The sequence below is a fragment of the Plodia interpunctella genome, chromosome 3, assembly GCF_027563975.2.
Source record: "Plodia interpunctella isolate USDA-ARS_2022_Savannah chromosome 3, ilPloInte3.2, whole genome shotgun sequence".
NCBI lineage: Eukaryota > Metazoa > Arthropoda > Insecta > Lepidoptera > Pyralidae > Plodia > Plodia interpunctella.
In genome coordinates this window covers 8,081,363-8,099,023 of record NC_071296.1, presented here as the reverse complement: position 1 = coordinate 8,099,023, position 17,661 = coordinate 8,081,363, and the positions used below count along the sequence as shown (strand labels likewise).

The following is a 17,661-nucleotide window of genomic DNA, read 5'->3' as shown; positions in this document are numbered from 1 at the left end:
TGAGTTTATAGCGAATAGACAGACAGACGCGGCAGAGGACTTTGTCTTATATAAGGATCTAATTAAAGTTATTATTATCTAATAGTTAAGCAAGAATTGGAAAATAGTACGTATTGCTGAGATTGTGTTCCATTTCCTATATTCGCTTATAATGAGACTCAAAATATCAGATTCTGAGTCGAATCTTAAGAATGTGTCTTAAATCCTCCTAAAAAATAGAGAAGTAAAGGAAAGATCGTAGGTATTAAAATTTCAAATTATTATTTTAACGTGTACTTATTTTCACATTTATGGTTTCTTATCATATTAGTTTATATTTTACAACATGTATACAATATTAATATATTTTGTTAAAAAAATACTGTCGGATTCCGGATTTGTTTTCTAACGTTCGTCTGGGTTGCCCTAGCAAAATGCACAGATACCTATAAAACATTATGTTCTGGAATTAGTAGGTACATTCCATGGTTCTTATATCTATGTGTAATTGATTAGTAAATCTGACTTCCGTAAAACAAAGATGTTTTTTAGGTAGGTACCTAGGTAGATAGTTTTCGAGGTCGTAGTATATAAAAAGATAAAAGCTTGACTTCGGAATGCAACGCAATATTTGTCATGGAATAAAATTGTTCTTTTTTACATGTATAATTTTTGTTTTTTATTCGTGCACGCCACGCGCGCATGCGTGTAAACCTTCCGAAGTATAAATTGCCCTGCCTTTACCTATTTACCTTCTATTTTTTATATTGATTGGAGGTCAATGGATCAATGCTGTGAATTCCTGTGTCATACTTGTTAAAAAATCAATATGACATATGTCACAAAGTCAATTTAATGCTTGACGTTTGACACATACATTCAAAAGGGACGAAGGACGGAACAGGAATAGTGAGAGAGATGGATGAACGTACGTGCCTACATGCCGGACAAAGACAGATACGAAGTGCAGGGTAATGGATTTCGCCCAATCAAATTGTTTTGAATTATCGACTCGACTCCCGATGCAGTTCAGCAACTCGTCGTCAAATATTCTCGTCGTCAAATCCATTGTTTACATCTGAAATTGGCTGCTTGGGCCTCGGAGTGCTCGGCTAGTTGCAAATAGTACAATGGAATGGTCAAAAGACAAGACCCTAAAATTAATTGAACTTTTACAAGTTAATGCTACTTTGTGGAATCCATCGTTGTGTGACTCGAGAAAGGATAAACAGAAACGGAAAGAAGAGTTACGGGCAATTTCTGAGCTCCTTGGTATTCCTATGCCAGACATTACTAAAAAGATTCAACATTTACGAACCCAGTACAACAGGGAGTCTGCTAGAGAGGCTCGTGCATTTGTTGAGGATCCCAATGATAGATACATCAGCAATTGGTATGCATTTGAGTATCTTCATTTCATGAAGGACTCGAATAAGCCGTACAGAATAATACAGTCTGTAAGTATCGCTAAGATGATAAAAATATTTGTTCGTTTGCTCTAAAGTTGACTATCAGTCTTGCTACTTGCACGTGAGTTTGTGTTGATAACAATGCAATGCCGATATTTAAGTAGGTGCCTATCGAAAACCACCTGGGATTGTGTATCAAGTCCTCGCAGCATTAGGATATCAAACACTTTTTAACCCTTTTAACAAAACAATTTCTTTATAGTTTCTATTCAAACAATACCTACCTATGTCACTAATTACCCATTACACCCACTACATAATTTCACTATGTATGCACTCTATTACTTTCTAAATTCTCTTAATTTTAAAAAGAATGAACTAGCAGCATTAGAACTGTTGTAGATTTGGCATTGTTAGCAAAGTTCTCCAACTCTCTCATATAATTATTGATATTGAAATATGTATTGTGTACATACCTAAGCTAATTACTATCTGAGTAATTCTTGTGAAGAGAAAATAAATATTTTTCATTATTTATAGCTATTATTGCTATTTCAGGAATTGCAACAAGAAGTAAATGGCAGTGTCACATCACCATCAGATAATTCAACTGCTGACTGGAAGATAGTCAATATGTCGCCACCACACAAGGTGGCACGCACAGACTCTGGCAGTATGAGACCCGAAGTCTACCCATCAGTGTCTCAGTCAGTGTCAAGAGACGAGTTCTCAGTGTTTGGTGAATATGTAGCTAATGAACTGCGGTCTCTAAAAGGGGAGAAAAATTTACTTGTAGCCAAAAAGAAAATTCAAGATGTAATATTTGATGTTAAAATGGGTTTAATATGTGAAACAAAAACTGAGCAGAACACTCCATGTAGTGTGTTCAACCAGTCTAGTCAACCCCATACTACTTCAAATTTAAGTGGAAAGTTATATACAGCACCTGTGATGAGCACCACAACACATCTGGATCCTGCCTGCAACTCTCAAGGCGCCCCATCCTCTGGGATCAGTGAGATTATAATCAACAGTGCATGCCATTACTCAAATTTTAAAGTGGACAGTCAATAGCAGTGCCATCCACTTCCTAATGAGGAAGTGGATAAAGACCAGACATATACTATTAGAAATTAAATAGGATAATATTTAATTTAATTTAATAAGTCCTAATATCTATTTGTGTGAAAAATGAAATTACTTGTGTATGTGAGGATTGATTGAGCCTGTTCTAGAAATTAATAAATATATTTAACAACCAGTAAAAAGACGAAAACAATTTTACAATTTGTAAAGAAATTAGACCAAAGATAAATAATATGAGCTCACTCAGTCCTCACAGTGGGTCCATCGTATCTGGATTGTATAAGTGTCCTATTTTATTAAAACCCCATAAGTTAAGGGTCACACATATTTTTTGTTATTTTTAGTTATACCTTATACAAATCGTTGTTGTTATCAAGTACATTTTAAGTTATGAAGTCATAATTAAAAATTTACTTAATAAAATGATTCCTTGTCATTACTCAATCTTTAAGTTCAAGCTATTAAAAGACCCGAAATTCCAACAAATGGCTTTTTCCAGAAATCCTAAGATCATCTAAGGAGGTTATGAGAATTTTTGGAATGTTGGTCCATTTATCACCTCCTCCACTTCTGGATGGTTTCCCTTAGAAAGAAAAACTTTATTCGGCTAAACAAAACACATTTACATTATTATGTTTACATATTATGTTTATTATGACGACCTCGATGGCGCAGTGGTAAAGTGCTTGGCTCTGAACCGAGAGGTGTCAGGTTCGAGCCCTGGTCGGGTCATGATGGAAAATGACGTTTTTCTGATTGGCCGGGTCTTAGATGTTTATCTATATATGTATTTGTTATAAAATATAGTATCGTTGAGTTAGTATCCCATAACACAAGTCACGAACTTACCTTGGGGCTAGCTCAATCTGTGTGATTTGTCCGTATATATTTATTTATTATTTATATTATGCTAAAATTTACCTAAAATTCGAAAATCAAAGCAGACAAGGTAGCTCAGCTATATGCTGCGGCATGAGCCACAGCCTGATTTTCAGCTGGGCCTGTATAAGTGGAATAAAAAATAAGAATTTAAAGTATAAGTAGAAAAAATAATGTAAAAATTCGGTGGATAAGGAGTTACAGTATCACCATTATCAGATTTGCACGGCAAATTTAATTTTTGAAAATAAAGTGCTTATAGTCTCTTATTTTGGTTAAATTTTGTCAAAAATATAATCTAAAAAACAATGAAACCAAATAATGAATTAAACAGAAAGATAAAAACAACGATATTGCTCACAAGACATGCTGTGTCAATCACGATGATTAATAGGCCTATTATAAGAAAAAATAATTTAAGAGAATAAAAGATATTTTTTATTCCAAAATTAAAAAAAAATCTCTGATGATTATATTCTTCGGATCTTAGATATGTAGCTATTTGTTTTTATTTTTTCTACGCAACTTATATCATTAATACATAACGTACGGTGTATATAAAAGATGACTACATATGAATATCTTCTTCAGAGGAGTCTAAGGACTGCCTCACTTGGTCCACAGACGCACTGGCTTCCGATGGTACCGAGGTGAGGTCAGATCTTGTCCCCGCTCTAGTCTGTGATTCAAAAGACTGCACTGATTGGTCATTCAACTCCTCAGCGATATCTGAAAAATGGCGATATTAGTCAAGTCATAACGCAATGTACATTTAGGGGATGAACCAAATAACTATACTTTAATAAAATCGAGTGCACAGATATCATTGGTCATGTTAGTCATGAAAGGTGTGGACTCTCTGTCTGTCGTATTAGTGTGACACAGAAGAATAATTTTCTTCACAGTCGCGCTGAAGATTAAAATGCTCACGTGTCCTTTAATTGTGAACACTTATATTATAGGTAAGTACTTAGGTATTGTGACAGTACTGGATATGCTTTTAATTAAAATTATCGTATTTACTAAATTTTAAAGTCCAAGCATAATCAGAAGTCAGTATGGCTTTATTCGGCAGTACAATCGCAGTTTCCCCATTTTGGACCTTCCACTGAAAATAGATAAAGTGAGTTAACATTTGGTAAAAAAAAATGTTAAGATTAAAACCCTTAGTATCGATTTGGTAAAAAGGTTCTTAACAAACAGACAAGAAAGTGATCATATAAAGGTGCCGATTTTACATTTTGAGATACGGTAATAAAACTGTAAAATATACAATGTGTGTCGTAGTGTCGTAATAAAAACGCGCCTGAGAAAATTTTCACTAGGCGCGTTTTTTTACAAATCTCGGTCATGATAATTTGGTGCGTGCATCATTTTATATTTATCGTCATGTAATGTGAAAAGAGATGGGTTACGTTTACGGTCAGTATTTGCCCGGCTCATGACTCGTGACTTTACATTCTTAGATATGAATGTGAAGCAATTAACATACTCATGGGTTATATGTAAATAGGTAAGCAGTATCCAAATAAACACAAGATAAATCCTAAAATAACTAGGTTTAAGGTAGGTACTACTTATGCAATGTATTGAAGTGTCACTTACCTGCAAGTATCTGTCATAGCCTAACATTGAAATCTTAAATGTGTCACTAAGATAAGGCGTAATGTAGTGTAATTTCAAGACATTGTTTTGCGGCCATTTTAAAAATATGGCGTAAATGGCGATCATATTATCCTTTAAGGTGGGTTTTCGTACTGGTTTCAAAGCATCATAATTATCTTTAGTACAGGTATACCAAACATCGCTAGCTTTGGTGTCGTTTTGTTCAACCCAGGGCGATGAGGAGAATATAGCTTCTCCATTCACTTTCAGCCAATCTCCGAGAGCTAGCAGTCTTTCTTGGAATATTGGCGCTATAGTTCCTTCTTTCGTAGGGCCAACGTTTACGAGAGCATTACCTAAAACATAAATAAAATATTGAACAATAGATAGGTCTTCTAAAGGGATCGAAAAACGGAGCACTATATATTTGTTTAATAAAATGAAAGGTATTTCAACCCATATTACCTCCACAGCTAACAGTGGATACAACTTCTTTGATTAATTGTTGAATAGTCATGACATCTTCCAGCTTCATGTCTCGCCGGTATCCCCAGGATTTCTTGTCCATAGAAAACGCATTTTCCCATTTATGTGTCATCAATTTAACTAAAGAAACACCAAACATATATGTAAGTAAGTAGCTTAAATTTATTTATGAATAAAGTTGTGCTGGGTTTTGAAGTTAACTTGATGATAAAAGTACAGAACACGAAAATATTAAAAGAATTCTTCGACTGAAACTTACGAGGGTTATACCTATCATCACAATTATAAAAATCTCCGTGTTTACAAGCAGTACCGCGGCCCCATCTATCATTGACGACGATTTCGTCCTTCACAGGACTGTCGTTGTACAAATAGGCCAATAATCCAGTGGAGTTCCAATAACTGTCCGTAGCTTCCCCATCTCCGTCTGACCAAAACACCGACGGCTTATAATTATTTATTAGCTGTATAACATCGGGCCATATTTTGTTTTCAACATAATCTCGAGTAAGGAATCCTGCTCTTTTATCCTTCAAATATATTGGATTGAACCATTCATATAAAGAGTGGTAGACGCCAAATTTTAAGCCCTTAGCTCTGACGCTGTACGCCAGTTCGCCCACCAAGTCTTGATGCGGGCCAACATCTACTGAGTTCCAGCTGTATGATCGTGTTGAAGGAAACAAAGCGTAGCCCTCGTGGTGCTTACTTGTTAAAATTACGTATCTGAAATTATTACATATTTGACTTCAATGCCTAAGTGTGTTTAATGTTGTTAAAAGGGTACTTTGTACTAATCAAATAATATTATCATTTTCACCTGTTAATAGAGAGGAGGATCGAACAATGACAAAATTTAATTCGTAAAATAAAATTTTCATAATTTATATATAATAAAATACTTATTATCATAAGTAATATAAGTTAAGTATAGATAGAATTCGTAAATAAAACAAACTCACTTGGCTCCTGATTCATAAAATAGCTCAGCAAAGTGGTCAGGAGAGAAAAACTCTGCTTTGAAACTTCGAGCAAATTCTTGATAAGTAAAACCGGGAGGATAATTATTTTGCATGAAACCCCTAATATAATCATTACCATCTGAAATAGTTTACAATGGTTGTATCATTTGTTGACGCAACGAGTAGGTTTATTTATTTAAAAAAATTAAAAAACCCGCTTTCATGTCCACTGAAAAGAGATAAAGGGCTTTTCGACAGAATGATATACTTATATTACTTATACCTTTTGAAATCCTTATGATTTATCGTAGTAGATCAAGACAAAAAAAAAAAATCTCTTGATAACATCTGTCACTATTGAATATGAAAATCCGTAGTATTCTTCTCGAAATCGTAAAAATCGGAGCAAGAAGCTGATGATGAACACTCTATAGGAGTTTAATCAATCGATATAAGATGTTCCAATCCTAACTAATATTATAAATGCGAAAGTAAGTTTGTTTGTTACCTCTTCACGCATTATCTACTGGACTGATTTTTATGAAATTTGGTACACACGGGTAGAAAATAACCTGGAATAACACATAGGGTACTATTTATCCCGAAATTCCCACGGGAGCGACACCCCGGGGCACAGCTAGTTCTATATAAATATCCTATATCGGATATTCTATTTGGATGGTTAAATCGCAATGTAAATTCGTAGTCATGTTACACATTTTGTAATACTGGACAAAAAGAAAAATCTGTACCTACCTATGTAACAACGATCTAAATGTTGAGTCGCTACATAGTTACATTGTTCTACACTTTTTTTTAAACAACGATACAAAAAGCCGATAGGCCTGCACCTACGCAACAACATCAGTTTTGTTGACTGTTGAATAAAGTATAACGCAATTCTGTTTAAATAAGTTATATTATAGGTACAATGAAGAATGATTGAATGTGAATGAGTGGCGGCCCATTGGTTAAGACCGTCCGCCTGAGATGAGTCTGTATACCAATGTAACTCTTGTTGTCATAGACCATTATATTTACTTCCAGTTAAGGAAAACATAAATACAGTTACAGTTTATAGTTCACTAGTGTGTATGTGACACGATACGACAAATTGCCAAGATGTCGGCTGGTACTTGTCGTAAAAATCATGTCAGATGCCTTTAGGCGTCTTGAATATAATCAAACACCAGGTGTTTAGCAATAACATATTTGAAAAGAAAGAAGAATTAATTACAATACTTATTGCATAAGTTCATGTTCCGATTTAGGCGCCAACAATTAAGCTAGATGGGACATCTAGCTTAATTATGTCCAAAATTGCACAGGAGGATATGAAGTGGTATATTTTAGCCATGTCAAAATCTCTGTAGGTACCTAGTTAACAAACTGTTTGAAAGAGACTGTCGCAGGCTCAAACTGATCATTGAATATTGCTTACCTTTCCAATAGTGCCAAAACCATTCGGAATGAAAACTCGGAACAGAATAAACGCCCCAATGCAAAATTATTCCTATTTTAGCTTTATCGTACCATTCCGGCAAAGGCCGGGTGTCCAAGTCGCTCCACTCAGGTTTATACCTCTTTTCATTGCCGCTAGCCACAGTCACACATAGCAATAGAAATATTGCCATCATGTTTTTGTTTCATTTATTCTTTCATACACAAAGTATCAATAAAATCCCATTAGAATTAGGACACATACAATATCGACGCAGTCGTTGAAATACTGAAAGAGTGCAGTGCAGTTTAAATGAGTTGAGTCTAGTGATGCAGGTCTGCCAATATCGATCGTCGAATTATCGATTAAAATCAATAAGTGTACTATTTATTAATGGCAATAGTCGATATCATCGAAAAATAAATCGTATCGATAACCCTATCGATATCCTAACTGAATGTTGAGGCCAAATACCTAACGATAGTGAAACTATCGATAGTTTTAGAATATTTTTTCTATCATTCAATTCATATAAATGTAAGCTTAACTTACGCCGCGGGGTGCCGTCACACATTTTAAGGGTTACCTTACTTCTGAAGGTAAAAACTGAACCATTTAAGCATTAGGTACATACTTCGTTGTCCGTCTGTCAAGAAACCTATTTCTCTAAGACGTATTGGTCTATACGTCTTAGAGAAATAGATATATACCTCTGTCGCGTCTATATATAACGGGATATACCTAGGTACTTAAACTACCAGAATGATTTTTATCTGACCAATATATAGTGTGGTTCCTGAGGAAGTCTTAGGTGTATATGTATAATTACACTGACTGACCGCTAGGTAGGTATAAAAAGAAGTCCTCTCGTCTCGGTCTAAAAAGTCGCGTCAGTCTGTCTGAAAAAACGCGATAAACTCAAACTACCGGACGGATAAAATAGATAGTATGATTCCTAAGGAAGGTTAGTAAGTAATCTTGCTCTGAACTACCTACTATCTTTTTTTAGTTTAAGAATGATAGTTAATGAGATCAACAACAAAGTTGTTTAATAACTTTATTAGGTACATTGCCTATAATTTTTATATCATAAGTTACAGGTCAATTTGATATCACAATTTGAGTGACTTTTAAACCAGTAATAAGTGCAGGTACAGTCGTACAATAAGTTTTTTTTCTTTTTGTTAATCTATGGTACAGTTTGACGAAGAAAAATGTAATTAATAATGTCGAGATATTAGGTATTAATTGTTACGCGTTACCTACTTACCTAAATGGTAGTTGCTTGCTTGTGTAAAATGTAATTCATTACTTTACATTCATATAATAAAACACGATAATCAAATGTCACTCTAATTGATCAATTTTATAACTAGCGGCCTGTCCCGGCTTCGATCGGGTAAATACACAATAAAATATACACATTCCTTCCTCAGGAGTCACATTATCTATTGGTGAAAATCGCAGGAAAATCTGAGCAGTCGTTTTTGAGTTTAAAGCGAACATACAAACAGACGGGGTAGAGGACTTTCATGCGGTTTTAACCAATAGATAGTGTGATTCCTGCGCAAAGTTTAGATGTATAATTTATTACGTTTTTACCCGAACGAAAGCGAAATGGGCCTCTAATAAAACAACTTTGTGCATGTTTTGATATATCTTTATTATTGTTGAAATTTATTCATCACTCCGATTTCCCGCTCGGTTAACCACACGTTAAATCTATTCACATGTTGTGTTTATCGAAATTATCATCTAATTCAAGCCACGGCAATCCACTGGATTGTGTATGCTGTTAGACAGATAACCTATGATCGCGGAGATAAATTTATTTGGTTCAAACTTATTTTGATTTCATTTTGGTGAACAGACTAATAAATTGTTTTTGGTTAGCTACTTAGTAATCCTATTACTTTTTCATAAAAAAGTCAAAGCATACTTTAAGCAAAAGTATGATTTGTCTCTGTCATTTTCAACTTCATTGTAAGATTAACCATTCTCATAAATGATTAATGAATCAAAATAAGTAGGTATGTGCCCAATCGATTTTTGTAATGAATAGAAATATAAAAAATGATATTGCTCACAAAGACACTTCGATTCGAGTAGGTAGATAGGTATTCGCCCCAAGAGTGCTGTCGCACGAATGAAATCTTCAAACTGACAGCCAGCCGTTATGACGGGTACCCAGTAATTTTAAACTGACACTTTAACGTCTATCTACACACGTTTTAATAATAACTAAACGAGAAAACTTATTTTCTCTCGTTTAGTATTCGTGAAAGCGTTAATAGTCGTGTCACTGCTCTCCTTACGTGAGACTAGCCGTTTTTCTAAAATAATCTTCAGAGGACACTAAGGGTTGCCTCCCTTGGTCGGCAGCCGCCCTGGCTCCCGGTGTCCCCCATCTAATCCGCACCAAATCATTGTCCAAGTCATCAGCCTCATCATCTGAAAAATGGTGACATTAGCCAGGACCTCAACATGCTTAAAGGGGTCTTGAGCTATTTTACTTTGAAATACTTAATTATTAGGTACTTCACTAAGTAATACTTCGAGTAATAAATAAAATAAATAAAGATGTTCCCATGAAGTAGGAACCTATTTCAATAAAAACTATTCTATTTGAATGTCTACTACTTCGAACGGGGAACTACTTCGAGTGACCTTGTATAGAAAAATAAAACAAACTTATCTTCATACCTAATTCAGGTACATACCACTGTTTGTAAAGAATTTCACTGAGTAACTATTAAATTTTCAAATTTCTTGAAAATTGCTGAAAGTCACATTTTCGAGGTAAATATGTAGGTAAATAAATCCTCAGTGTCTTATAATCTAACGGAAGATTATATTGGTATATATCATACGGGAATAATGTATTCGAGCCCCATGATCCTGGTGAAGAAGGAAGGCTGGGATTATGATTACCGTGCTCTGAATAGGCCACTTTCCGATCCATCATGAAGATTGTTGAGTAAAATTTGATATTTTAACAAGTGTTTCCAACAACATGGCAATGGGATGTCATCAAATTCCTTAGGACGACGAGTCTATTCATAGCACTGGCTTTATAACTTCTGAAGGGAATGAATATTTAAAGATGAATGAATGATTTATTTATTCAAAATACAAATATAAAAATAATAATAAAATACACATCTAATCTAAAAGAAAATAATAAAATGTTAGTTACGTAACAATTAAATAAATTTGCTCGATTCATCGTGATATAATCTACTCAAACTATTTTTTTTTAATTTATTTATATTTAGAAAGACAGCTAAGAAACAAGTATACATATACATAAGTATAATGAAAGAAAAAATAGAAATAAAACAGAAAGTCAATTAAAACTAATATATTGAGAAATCAAGCAAGTAGACAAGGTGTCACAATAAAATACAACAGCCAGAATTGGTATACTGGAAATTACAGAATAAAAAAATAGGTACATGCTAATATTTACATTATACATATAAGTATTACATTGCGTCTATTTGCCAGTTACGTTGCATTACGTTAATGTATTTACCCGAATATCATTATGATTATTAATCGGTATAATTATCGCTGGTCTGGTTTTTGGGTCGCTACGAACTGATGCTTAATTCACATCCCAGTGAATCATTAATTAGCCTTATTTTAACTGTAATATTACCCATATAATATCTATATACATGTATATAGATATTATAATCTATAATGCTGTGAATCCTAAAAAATAAATCTTAAATTCTGTTAATCTTGTAATTAAAGTTATTGTATTTACTAATTTTCAGAGTCCAAGCGTAATCACTGGAAAGCTCGGCTTTATCTGGCAGTACAATCGCCGTCTCCCCATTTTGAGTCTTCCACTGAAAATAAAAAAATCGTCTTTGTACCAATGGTCAATCGGTCAAGTGCGAGTTGAACTCAGGCAGCGCGGGTTCCGAAAAAAATGCTTTTTATTTTATGTAAGATGGAAGTGAAGGATCTTTTCAGACTTCCGCTAATTTTTTTCTAATTGCGATTTTCTTCGAATTACGGTCTGGACAACACTTTGACCATTGTTAATAGTGATGTATATGATTGGGCTCATGGCCTTTAAGCTACCTAGTACCTAGTATAGAAATAAACACAATTGACACAGATAAATCCTAACCAGTAAGTACCTACATAGGAACTGAAGTGTCACTTACCTGCAAGTATCCATCGTAGCCTAATAGTGAGATCTTAAATTTAACACTAAGATAAGGCGTAATGTAGTGTAATTTTAAGACATTGTTTTGCGGCCATTTTAAAAATATGACGTAAATGGCGATGACATTATCCTTCACATTAGGTTTTCGTACTGGTCTCAAAGCATCATAATTAGCTTTAGTACATGTGTACCAAACATCGCCAGCTTTGGTGTCGTTTTGTTGGACCCAGGGCGATGAGGAGTATATAGCTTCTCCATTCACTTTCAGCCAGTCTCCGAGAGCTAGCAGTCTTTCTTGGAATATTGGCGCTATAGTCCCTTCTTTCGTAGGGCCAACGTTTATGAGAGCATTGCCTAAAACATAAATAAAATATTAAACGAGAGATGGGCCTTCTTCCGAGATCAAAGGTGCACTATTTGTTTAATAAAATGAAAGGTATTTCAACCCATGTTACCTCCACAGCTAACAGTGGACACGACTTCTTTGATTAATTGTTGTATAGTCATGACATCTGCCACGTTCATGTCCCGCCGGTATCCCCAGGATTTCTTGTCCAAAGTAAACGCATTTTCCCATTTATGTCTGACCAAATGACCTAAAGAACCAAAGTGAAAAGTTGAAATGTCAACATTTTCAATGAAAATTATAATTTGATTTCAATGTTAAAAATAGACATTAATGAAAAATCGGTTTAAAAAAAGTCTTCCAAGAATGAAGCTATATACGTCAAAGTTTCCATCGATAATCACAATGTGAATGACCCGTATTTTCATTATCAATAAAATGATATCGGACAGTCTAGGCAAACACGGTTAAGGTATATATGTGAGAATTAAAAGAAATTATGATAAGTAAACGCATGTCGCAGTAGAATTCGACAAAAACTTACCAGGGTTATACCTATCGGCACAATTATAAAAATCTCCGTGTTTACAAGCAGTACCGCGGCCCCATCTATCATTGACGACGATTTCGTCCTTCACAGGACTGTCGTTGTACAAATAGGCCAATAATCCAGTGGAGTTCCAATAACTGTCGTCAGCTTCCCAATCTCCGTCTGACCAGAAAACTGACGGCTTATAACTATTTATTAACTGTTTTATATCGGGCCATAGTTTATTGTCAACATAATCTCGAGTAAGAAATCCTTCGTCCTTATCCTGTAAATATATTGGATTGAACCATTCGTACAAGGAGTGGTAGACACCAAATTTTAAGCCCTTAGTTCTGACGTTCCATGCCAACTCGCCCACTAAATCTCGATGGGGGCCAACATCTACTGAGTTCCAGCTGTATGATCGTGATGACGGAAACAAAGTGAAACCCTCGTGGTGTTTACTTGTTAAAACAACGTACCTGAAATTAAAACATTCTAATTCAAACGCTGTGCTGATTAACTGATGATGATGAATGTCGGGGAACTACTAAATGACAAAACTGGAGAACAACGTCCGAGATTTTATTAGATCCGGACCCCTAAAATATTGAACAAATAGCGTTAAAAATTATATTTTACAAAGTACCTACAAGGGTAAATGGCACATTACAATACGATCTATTATCAAAAAGTGGTAAAACAGGCCCTAAATGTTCTTAATTATATAAACACTCACTTAGCTCCTGATGCATAGAATAGTTCAGCAAATTGTTCAGGAGAGAAAAATTCTGCTGTGAACATTGGGGCAAATTCTTGATACGTAAAATAGGGAGGATAGTTTCTCTGCATGAAATTTTGAATTTCCTTTTTGTCTGAAATGTTTAAAATGGTTTCATTAAACGTAACAATATTTTGATCGGGATAAATTATGTTCAAGAGTGAGAGGACCAAATCAAATCTCACCATTTCTTCCTTTGTGCTCGATATACAAGTAACAGTAAATTAAATAATTCAATTAAAGAATAAATAAAATTATTTTGCGAAAAAAACTTAAGCAATAACCGATCTGCATATTTCGCAAGATTCAAAGAGTTCGACAAAACATGCTTCTGCAGACTTATATCGATGGTTGCGATTTGTATAATTTGCTTTTTAAGTTATTGCGTCACAAACATCCACACAAACTTATAAACACTCATAACGTTTAGGCGGTCTATGACAACTTCTTCTGACGTCCTCTTCTGGATATGAATAATTCTGTTTTTGACCACTTCTTGTTTCGGCCTAGTAATGCCCGCTTCTAGTAACTGTAGGATATAGTGACGTTGGATTTTCGACTGAATCCTAATGTGCTACCAGCCTATCATACATTTTACACCAGCCCTATCAGACTCGAGTACACAATAGAATCGAGCTCTTATACTGACATCCAGTCTATTACGGGAGCTTGAGTATAACCAACATATCGAACAGTCGAGTCAGAATATTTAGACTTCCGACTTAAGTTTTTTACAACACACACTACCTAAATCTACTTAGGTATTATAGTAAGCGTGAAATAAGTAGTCAGGAATCATTTATTAAAATAGGCTTTATTACATGCTTTGATTTCAATTACAGGTATTATATTTACTGAATATTATGCCGGGCCGGAATGGCGTGCGCCTGCAGGTGTGACGTAGCCTTTCTTGATATTTACATCGCGCCCGCACGGTCATTCAGCAATAAGCGCGTAATCTACGATTCATTTCTCATTTGACCTGTAAAATAAACGTAACGCCAAATTAACTCGATTGCATTCTCGTTAGTGGTTTTGATAACACGTGTAATAAAATAAAGAAAAGTTCACGCGTAGACTATGCAAAACATACCTAAGCAAATATTATAAATGCGAAAATCTGTCTATCTATCCTTCTACCCGTTCCGCTTATACGGCTAAACCGCTGCACCGATTTTGATGAGTTGTGGTATCCATTTAGTTAAAGATCCCCGTTCAATGATTACTATCGGGTATTACATATGGAGGGTGAAAGTCAGAGAAAGAAGCCTCGGGGAAAAGCTAGCAAGTTATAAATAGATTTATCCCAGTGGCAAGCCAAAATCGAATTATTTTACTAACTTGCACTAACCTTATCTAATCACCAGCATTGTTACTTGACCAGTTGCATAATTGTTCGATATGATCCTCTACAAGTGGCGAACTAAATATTTGAGTATTTTTATTGATTTTGCGCCGAGTTGTGAGAATATCGTTTGGTTTTATTCCACAAGAGTTTGGTTTTATACCTAAATGTCTAGTTTAATTGTTAAATTTTGACCAAATCTGCAACAATCTGCAGACATAGAGGTAGGTATTTAGTGCGGCAATTGTGCCAAATGATGAAAAATTAAAATTGAATTGACAATGAAAATTATCCACTATGGAATCCGTTGTTTGATTTTATCGATCGATCCAAACAGTGTATTCAATCCAATGTTTATTAATATTTACTGAGCAACAAATAAACGATATGTGAACTAACACTCAAAAATGTAAACAATTAACTCTTCAACATAAAATGGTTCTTTTAGGTAGGGTAATTAAAGTCTAGATTAATTTGTTACCAATAGAATACGCTACGGGTCCTGCTAATATTGTAGGTTTTCCTATTTTTAATAACAGATTTTCATTTTTAAATGATGGCCGAGAATTCGGTTATTTTCATCTACGTAGGTACGTACCTATGTTGGCAATCTATATGTATAATTATAACAAAGCTGTAGGGCTGTCTGTAAATAGGATATTACAGAAATATAAATAGGTAATTACCTATGTAGGTATAGGGTAGGGTCTTTTTGTGGGATTAATAAAAGCCAAAATATTTTTAATTTTTGTCTGTCTGTATGTATCACGCAAAAACTAATTTGATGCGGTTTTCACAGTTGTATAGCAGATAGATTAACTTAAAATGTAGTATAGATTTCATCGCGAGATATTAACAAAAATAAGTTTTGAGTGGACGCATGTGGGCATGACAGTAAATTTGTATACCCCAAATAGATAAAACAATCTCGGAAAAGCCAGGCAATAGGTACTTAGGTACCTCATGGCTGGACTGCAAAACGCCATGACAAGAGCAATGCAATGTAGTGTAAGTAGTGAATTCAATTGACTTACCAACTTCCAATGATGATCTGCTTTGACACTTAATTTTTTGAAGAATATTATCCACACTCACGATTTTAGCAGATTTTGCGTAAGTAGGTAACTACCTACTCAAAAATAGTTAAGCCGCACTTCTGATGTGGGGCATTGTGTATCTGAGGTAGTTTTTACACCTTGATTCCAGTCCATCGAAACGCTATCGATAATAGACTATCGCGCCGCAACACTAGTCTGCGCGACAAAGGTTGCATTACACCGTGCGAGCGAAATGCTCATTCACCACGCTGTCCAACCAGCAGAATAGGCCACTGCCCGTGGCAGGCATTGGTGCCACCAATGTAATAAATAGTGGTAGTTACCTACCTAGCTGTTACTGTTCCGGCTGTACGGTCCTTGTGACCGTCGCCATACCTATTTCCTCCGGTTAAACAGTAAAGAACGTAGCGACCAACTGCAAATTGGCTTCGATAATAAAAAAAAACATCAATTTGGTGGTCGATCGACCGCCAAATAATAGAATTAGAATTCGACTGTTTGGTGTAAAGTAAAGCTTTTAATTTAAACAAAGCGCGCCGCAAGAATTTTGTATGCGGATTCGGTTCTATATTATTATATGTGTTGATGCCGCTTACCTCTCCACATGTCCCAAAACCATTCGGAATGAAAACTTGGAACAGAATAAACGCCCCAATGTATAAATATCCCTATTTTGGCTTTATCGTACCATTCCGGCAAAGGCCGGGTGTCCAAGTCGCTCCACTCAGGTTTATACCTCTTTTCATTGCCGCTAGCCACAGTCACACATAGCAATAGAAATATTGCTATCATTTTTTTCATTTCATCTATTCCTTTGAATAAAAATAGAAATGAAATATATTTCATGAATTAGACACATGCAACTATCTACTCAGGCGATAAAGTACTGACCAGTACTGACTGACAGCGACAGCATTTGACAGGCTGACAAACAATCAGATTTCAGACTGCAGATTCTATCGACTCGACTCAACGAGTCGATTCTTATTCATTGGAGTCTTACTCGAGTCTGTGAGACTCAGTGTTGCCAACTCCACCTAAGCTCTTAACAAATATGTTGGGAAAAGAACTTTACTTTTGTAAGGTCAACATATTTAAAAAAAAAAAATGTTATAATAATAAACATAATTAATTACTAGAAAATGAAATACCTATATTTACTAATCCTTAGGTACATAATATAAAATAAAGTCCTTTGCTGCGTTTGTCTGTTCGCGATAAATACAAAAACAACTGCACGGATTTTTATGCGGTTTTCATCAATAGATATTATGATTCTCGAAGAAGGTTTAGGTGTATAAATTATTGTTTCTACCCGAGCGAAGTCGGGACGGGCCGCAAGTATGATATATGACATTGACGAACATTTTTAAGTTATTAATCTCTTTATCTAGTAGTGTATAAATAGTAAGTATTCGGAAATTTCTCCATTGGAAACCTTCCGAAAAATCTATACTAAATTTAAATTGAATATTGAATTAAAAAAAAACATTATTTTAAGAAATTCAATATTGGTAACAATTACATACTTAAGTACATTTATATTATAGAAATCCCTATGCTAATATGCTT

The 17,661-nt window shown here is 34.8% G+C and overlaps 3 protein-coding genes and 1 long non-coding RNA gene across 5 annotated transcripts; 1 reads left to right on the top strand and 3 right to left on the bottom strand.

Moving 5' to 3' along the window:
- Positions 1-884: 884 nt before the first annotated feature.
- Positions 885-2,900, top strand: LOC128683813 (uncharacterized). Its single transcript, XM_053769771.2, has 2 exons — positions 885-1,436; positions 1,947-2,900. The coding sequence occupies exons 1-2, from the start codon at positions 1,110-1,112 to the stop codon at positions 2,460-2,462; spliced, it is 843 nt and encodes a 280-aa protein (XP_053625746.1). The 5' UTR covers positions 885-1,109; the 3' UTR covers positions 2,463-2,900.
- An 868-nt stretch (positions 2,901-3,768) lies between these two features.
- On the bottom strand, positions 3,769-8,166 carry LOC128683820 (tissue alpha-L-fucosidase-like). The gene is made up of 7 exons (XM_053769783.1): positions 7,848-8,166; positions 6,407-6,545; positions 5,704-6,170; positions 5,424-5,564; positions 4,959-5,314; positions 4,377-4,461; positions 3,769-4,082 (listed from the first exon to the last, which is right to left on the bottom strand). Exons 1-7 carry the CDS (start codon positions 8,041-8,043, stop codon positions 3,922-3,924), a joined length of 1,545 nt encoding a protein of 514 aa, XP_053625758.1. The 5' UTR covers positions 8,044-8,166; the 3' UTR covers positions 3,769-3,921.
- Positions 8,167-9,490: 1,324 nt separating this feature from the next.
- On the bottom strand, positions 9,491-16,995 carry LOC128683646 (tissue alpha-L-fucosidase-like). Its single transcript, XM_053769487.2, has 7 exons — positions 16,686-16,995; positions 13,645-13,780; positions 12,921-13,387; positions 12,486-12,626; positions 12,029-12,384; positions 11,620-11,704; positions 9,491-10,298 (listed from the first exon to the last, which is right to left on the bottom strand). Exons 1-7 carry the CDS (start codon positions 16,933-16,935, stop codon positions 10,159-10,161), a joined length of 1,575 nt encoding a protein of 524 aa, XP_053625462.1. The 5' UTR covers positions 16,936-16,995; the 3' UTR covers positions 9,491-10,158.
- Positions 14,482-16,679, bottom strand: LOC128683647 (uncharacterized). 2 transcript variants are annotated; one of them, XR_008406314.1, is made up of 2 exons: positions 15,038-16,679; positions 14,482-14,668 (listed from the first exon to the last, which is right to left on the bottom strand). It is a non-coding gene; the product is annotated as an uncharacterized LOC128683647 (long non-coding RNA). The 2 variants fall into 2 exon arrangements; XR_008406313.1 differs by having other exon boundaries at positions 16,066-16,679.
- Positions 16,996-17,661: the final 666 nt, after the last annotated feature.